Source organism: Merops nubicus, unplaced genomic scaffold (assembly GCF_000691845.1).
Source record: "Merops nubicus isolate BGI_N331 unplaced genomic scaffold, ASM69184v1 scaffold48965, whole genome shotgun sequence".
Lineage (NCBI taxonomy): Eukaryota > Metazoa > Chordata > Aves > Coraciiformes > Meropidae > Merops > Merops nubicus.
The window spans coordinates 1-293 of record NW_008611243.1 but is presented as its reverse complement, the minus strand read 5'-3'; the positions used below and the strand labels follow the sequence as shown (position 1 = coordinate 293).

Sequence of the window (293 nt, the reverse complement as noted above, 5' to 3'; positions counted from 1 at the left end):
CCATCTGGTGATTGTCCGGCCGGCGAGCCGTCATGCGGCGGAAGTCGTAGAGGAGGGGGATGAGGAGGGGGTTCTTGCTGCGGTACTGCTGGCTGCAGATGGGCCTCACCCTGGACAGGCAGGTGTAGCTGCACACGTGGGGGAGGTAGAAGAGCTTCTCCAGAGGGGCTCTGTAGGAGGGCTCGTTGGGCACGCGGTCCATCATGCCGTGGAAGGGCGGCGGGGCAGCGGTGGCGGCGGCGGTGGTGGCGGAGGGCTGGGGGGTGGAGAGGCTGCCAAGGGAAAGGGGTGTG

The 293-nt window shown here is 67.9% G+C and overlaps 1 protein-coding gene across 1 annotated transcript in view; it reads right to left on the bottom strand.

Moving 5' to 3' along the window:
• The window catches only part of LOC103773765 (histone-lysine N-methyltransferase SETDB1-like), a gene marked incomplete at both ends in the record, with an annotated part of 3,451 nt that extends 3,184 nt beyond the window's left edge, over positions 1-267 (bottom strand). Inside the window, 2 exon segments of the mRNA XM_008941142.1 lie at positions 5-226; positions 229-267. Of these exon segments, the coding sequence (XP_008939390.1) occupies positions 5-226; positions 229-267 (261 nt within the window).
• Positions 268-293: the final 26 nt, after the last annotated feature.